Source organism: Vigna radiata, chromosome 8, assembly GCF_000741045.1.
Source record: "Vigna radiata var. radiata cultivar VC1973A chromosome 8, Vradiata_ver6, whole genome shotgun sequence".
Taxonomy (NCBI): Eukaryota; Viridiplantae; Streptophyta; class Magnoliopsida; order Fabales; family Fabaceae; genus Vigna; species Vigna radiata.
This window is the reverse complement of record NC_028358.1, coordinates 41,592,373-41,596,678: the sequence shown is the minus strand read 5'-3', so window position 1 is coordinate 41,596,678 and position 4,306 is coordinate 41,592,373. Positions and strand designations below refer to the sequence as shown.

Sequence of the window (4,306 nt, the reverse complement as noted above, 5' to 3'; positions counted from 1 at the left end):
TCCTTTTATCTTCATTATGAATAATTTAGGGTTTTTCTGATGCCAACATTGCATGGGCTTGGGCTCTTTAAGATCAGTATTATCTGGGCTTTTAAATCGTGGACCTCATCTCAAGATAATAAGGCCCATCTTAGGAATTCGAACACTTTCTTTCTAACCCAAAGCATAAAAAAAAAAAAATAATAACGTGAAGCCATCGATTCTGCTATTTCTTTTCCAAATTAAAATTTTGGTCTCTTTTAATTGTCTTTATTTTTTTTTGCGTAATTTTAGGTTTTAAACTTTAAAAATATTTAATTTTGATTGAACCTTCCATCAGATCTGGCGATATAGATTTAATTTATTGTGTTTTATATATAAGCCTATAAAACAAAAGATTTGGAGTGAAAGACTAAAAACCTAGCTCCGGCCTATTGTGACTACAGTTAAGGGTGCAACAACCTTTTAAGTCTCACATCGAAAAGATTAAGAAAATTGAAGCCTATGTACATAATAAAATCTAGAAAATCATTGCAATAAGAGATTTTGAATTGATACTAGTTTTTCCTGGCTCCATAGATTGTGTGAAATTTTGAAATTGGCTAAATCAACCACTTTTCTATTCTACATGGTCAAATCGTTACAAGTGAAGCACAACAATGGTGAAGTTGTGCTTCTAATGGATCTACATAACACAATAACAAAGGAAAATAAGGATCATACTGAAAAGCATAAAAGAAAGGATCCAAAGGGTAAAAGATAAGAGAAGGGAACAACAGAACCTACTTATATATCATCTTTACATCATTTTTTTTTTCTGTTAAACTCTCTCTCTCTTGCTTCTTCTCATTTTCCTGAATTCTAGGATCTGAGACCACACCTCCATTTTTACTCAACAGACTCTCAAATCAATTTTTCACTGCACTTCTCTCTTATTTTCTTTCTTTAACATCTACTTACTTATTTTAGCTTCAAAACTAACTATGGTGTAATTAATTAAACTTTTATTTTAAAAAACTCATTTTAACCTTGAACAATATTATTTTAAACAACACTAATACACTTATTTTCAACTAAAACTATCCTAAAAACGGAAAGCATATTCAAAATGAAGTTACGACCAAAAACATTACTTCATTTTTTAACTGGTCAATCAAATAAAAAAGGAATCAAATCAAAATCTACAAATATATCCCATTATATATACCAATGGAAAAGGGCATTACTTTTATAACACATGTGATATATATATATATATATATATATATATATATATATATATATATATATATATATATATATATATATATATATATATATATATATATATATNATATATATATATATATATATATATATATATATATATATATATATATATATATATATATATATATATATATATATATATATATATATATATAACGGGTGACAAATAATTATTTTTTGTTATGAGTGCAAAAATAAAATATAATAATGGTTTTGATAATTTAAAACTTGAAAATGAACAATAGAAATCTACTCTGTAGCTTTATTTGAAAGGAAATAATATAACAATGGTATAGGATTTTAATTAAATTTTCAGGCACATGACATGCAATTGTATATCGTCACTATCATGTAAACCTTTTCAAAACTGGTATTCTCAATCAGTTCATTACACCAATTTTGATAATCATATGCAATAACTTAGATTTGTATTTAGTATCTTTATTAACTCTTTGAATATAGTAATTATTCTAATTCAAGAGTTTTTAAACAGAAAAGTATATGTAAGTATCATTTTGTATAGTCATAATAATAAAAGTAACAATAATAACATATTCCAGAAATTTAAAACACAAAGAAAGTGATTGCTAGGTATTTTTAAGGGAAAAAAAATAAAACATTGGAAAAATTTAATGATATTTGGCTCACTAAGTTTTTGATATATTTGTCCACATGAAATCTAAATATAAAAAATGGCAATTAATAGTGATAACTGATAATGACTTGCCATCCGACGTTTATAATATGAAGATAAATCATTTTCATTGACTGGGCAAGGGATGAATTGTCTTTAATATCAAAACAATGCTATATATATCGTACAAAGAAATCTTTGCATGAAATGATGATTAAATATTAACCACCTGTTATTGAACAAACAACATAAAAAGTAAAACAACTCAAAAGGAGGAAAGTAACACTGCCCACTAACTCTCTTCCTCGTACATCTTCACTTCAAAAAATTTCATACTATCAATTTCCACACCAAAAGTAGTGATAGTTTTTTCACCTCTAATGATTCTTTGGAGATCACAATCAGAATATATCCCCTCTCGATTGTTTTCAACAAAATTTTCCCTTTATATTTATTATTACAGCAACTACTACACATGAACATGAAAGGTAACAATACAATTCCACTTACACAGGAAAGACAAGACACTATTGCTGATAGGAAAAAGCCTCTTTAACAATTATATTTTGACAATTTTTTGATAACGCATACGTAACAGTTTATGATTGATTCGTTTCAAATAATTTTTTTAAATAAATTCAAACAGACGAATGAAATGATGATACATGTCCTGTTTTAAAAAAAGTAATTCAAAAATGTTGTTAAAATATCATGATCGGTGCTTTTCTATAATAAAAAAGAAGAAGTTATATTTGCGTTAGGAAAAACTTCTTTTAACAACACCTTTTAAACAACTTTTTGACAACGTATACGTGACAGCTTGTGATTAGTCCATTTTAAATATTTTTTAAACAAATTTAAATAGACCAATAAAATGATAACACCCCCGTTATAAAAGAAATTATCAAAAAAGTATTATCAAAATATCATTGCCCTTTGCATTAATACTACATAGAAAATTATAAGTCACGACCCAAATGTTCTCAAACCAAACCAAACCAGTTTCAAAATAAATAGTGGAAATACACAGCTAATTTCCACACTTTCCTTTTTTTTTTATTTGTACAAGGTAAACGTATGACCAAAACTGAAAACTATCTGTAATTATATTCACCGAGCTAATATGTATTTCAATCTCCAAAAAATAAAGAAAGTAAATTAAACAATGCAAACTTTTACTTCTCCGCGGCTCATCAGGGATAGTGGTGGTATTTTTCCGCTGGTGGAGGCGGCGGAGGAGGTGGTGGTGAAGGAGGAGGAGGTGGTGGCGGCGGCGGCGGCGGAGATACACAACCAAAGGCACTACAATGAACAGGATATTTGTAGAAAGCTGCACACTGATCAGGTGACCTTTGCAATGGCCTATAAGGAATGCAGTTCTTGGTATCATCCTTATCCTTCAACTTGAGACACACCGGTGACTCACTGCAGAAGTAGTTGTACGAGTACGTGAAATTCTCCAACTTGGGCAACATGCACACACTCTCAGGAATGGTGCCAGAAAGCATGTTATGCGCCACATTCAACTGCTCCAACCTCTTCATTTTCCCCAGGGACTGGGGCAAATCTCCAACAAGCTTGTTGAAGCTCACATCAAACACTGTTACTTTGTTCAAATTCCCTATCTCACTAGGCAAACAGCCAGTTAAACCACTGTTGGTGATGATAATCTCGTTAAGGGTACCGTTCATTTTGGCCAAACTCGAAGGGAGACAACCCTTGAGGTCATTGTTTGCAAACACAACAACAGAAGCAGGACTATTGCCGAAGGTCTCAGGCAGGGAGAATTTGAAGTTGTTGTTGTTGATGAAAAGGGCATCGAGTTTGAGATCGAAGAGGCGGGAGGGAATGTTGCCGTAGAAGTTATTGAATCTGATGTCTAAGTATTTTAACGAGGAGATGCAGAGAAGAACATCGGGGAAGGGTCCTGAGAATTGGTTGTTGCTTATGTCTAGTTCATGGAGGAGATTTAGCTGGTCGAAGCTGTTGGGGAGGGAACCACAGAAGCGGTTGGAGTTTATGTGGAAAAGCGCTAGGTCAGTTAAAAGGCCAAGTTCTTCTGGCAATGAACCAGATATGGAGGCATGGTTTAGGTCAACTCCAGCAACAGTGTAGATGTGAGGATCATCTGGGGCATGTGCACAGTATATGCCAGTGTAGTTGCAAACATTGGGGCCACACCAGTTTAAGGTAAAGTTTTTGGGGTCTGATGTGATTTTGTGTTTCCATGCTTGGAGTGCTGTGTAGGCTTTGGAGAGCCTTGGGTTTAGAGGGGGAAGAGGTGAAAAAGGGTGTGAAGGGTTGATGAAGGAGATGAGAATTAGGAGGAGGGAGACCTGGAATACTGCATTAAGATAAGGACCTTTTCTCTTGGGAGAATTATAAGCCATTAATGATGCCCAGTGATTTTCTGTCATGGGACCT

At 32.3% G+C, this 4,306-nt stretch overlaps 1 protein-coding gene across 1 annotated transcript; it reads right to left on the bottom strand.

The window, feature by feature from the left end:
• Window positions 1-2,808: 2,808 nt before the first annotated feature.
• LOC106771259 (leucine-rich repeat extensin-like protein 6) lies at window positions 2,809-4,306 on the bottom strand. Its single transcript, XM_014657209.2, has one exon. It carries the CDS (start codon window positions 4,297-4,299, stop codon window positions 3,076-3,078), a length of 1,224 nt encoding a protein of 407 aa, XP_014512695.2. The 5' UTR covers window positions 4,300-4,306; the 3' UTR covers window positions 2,809-3,075.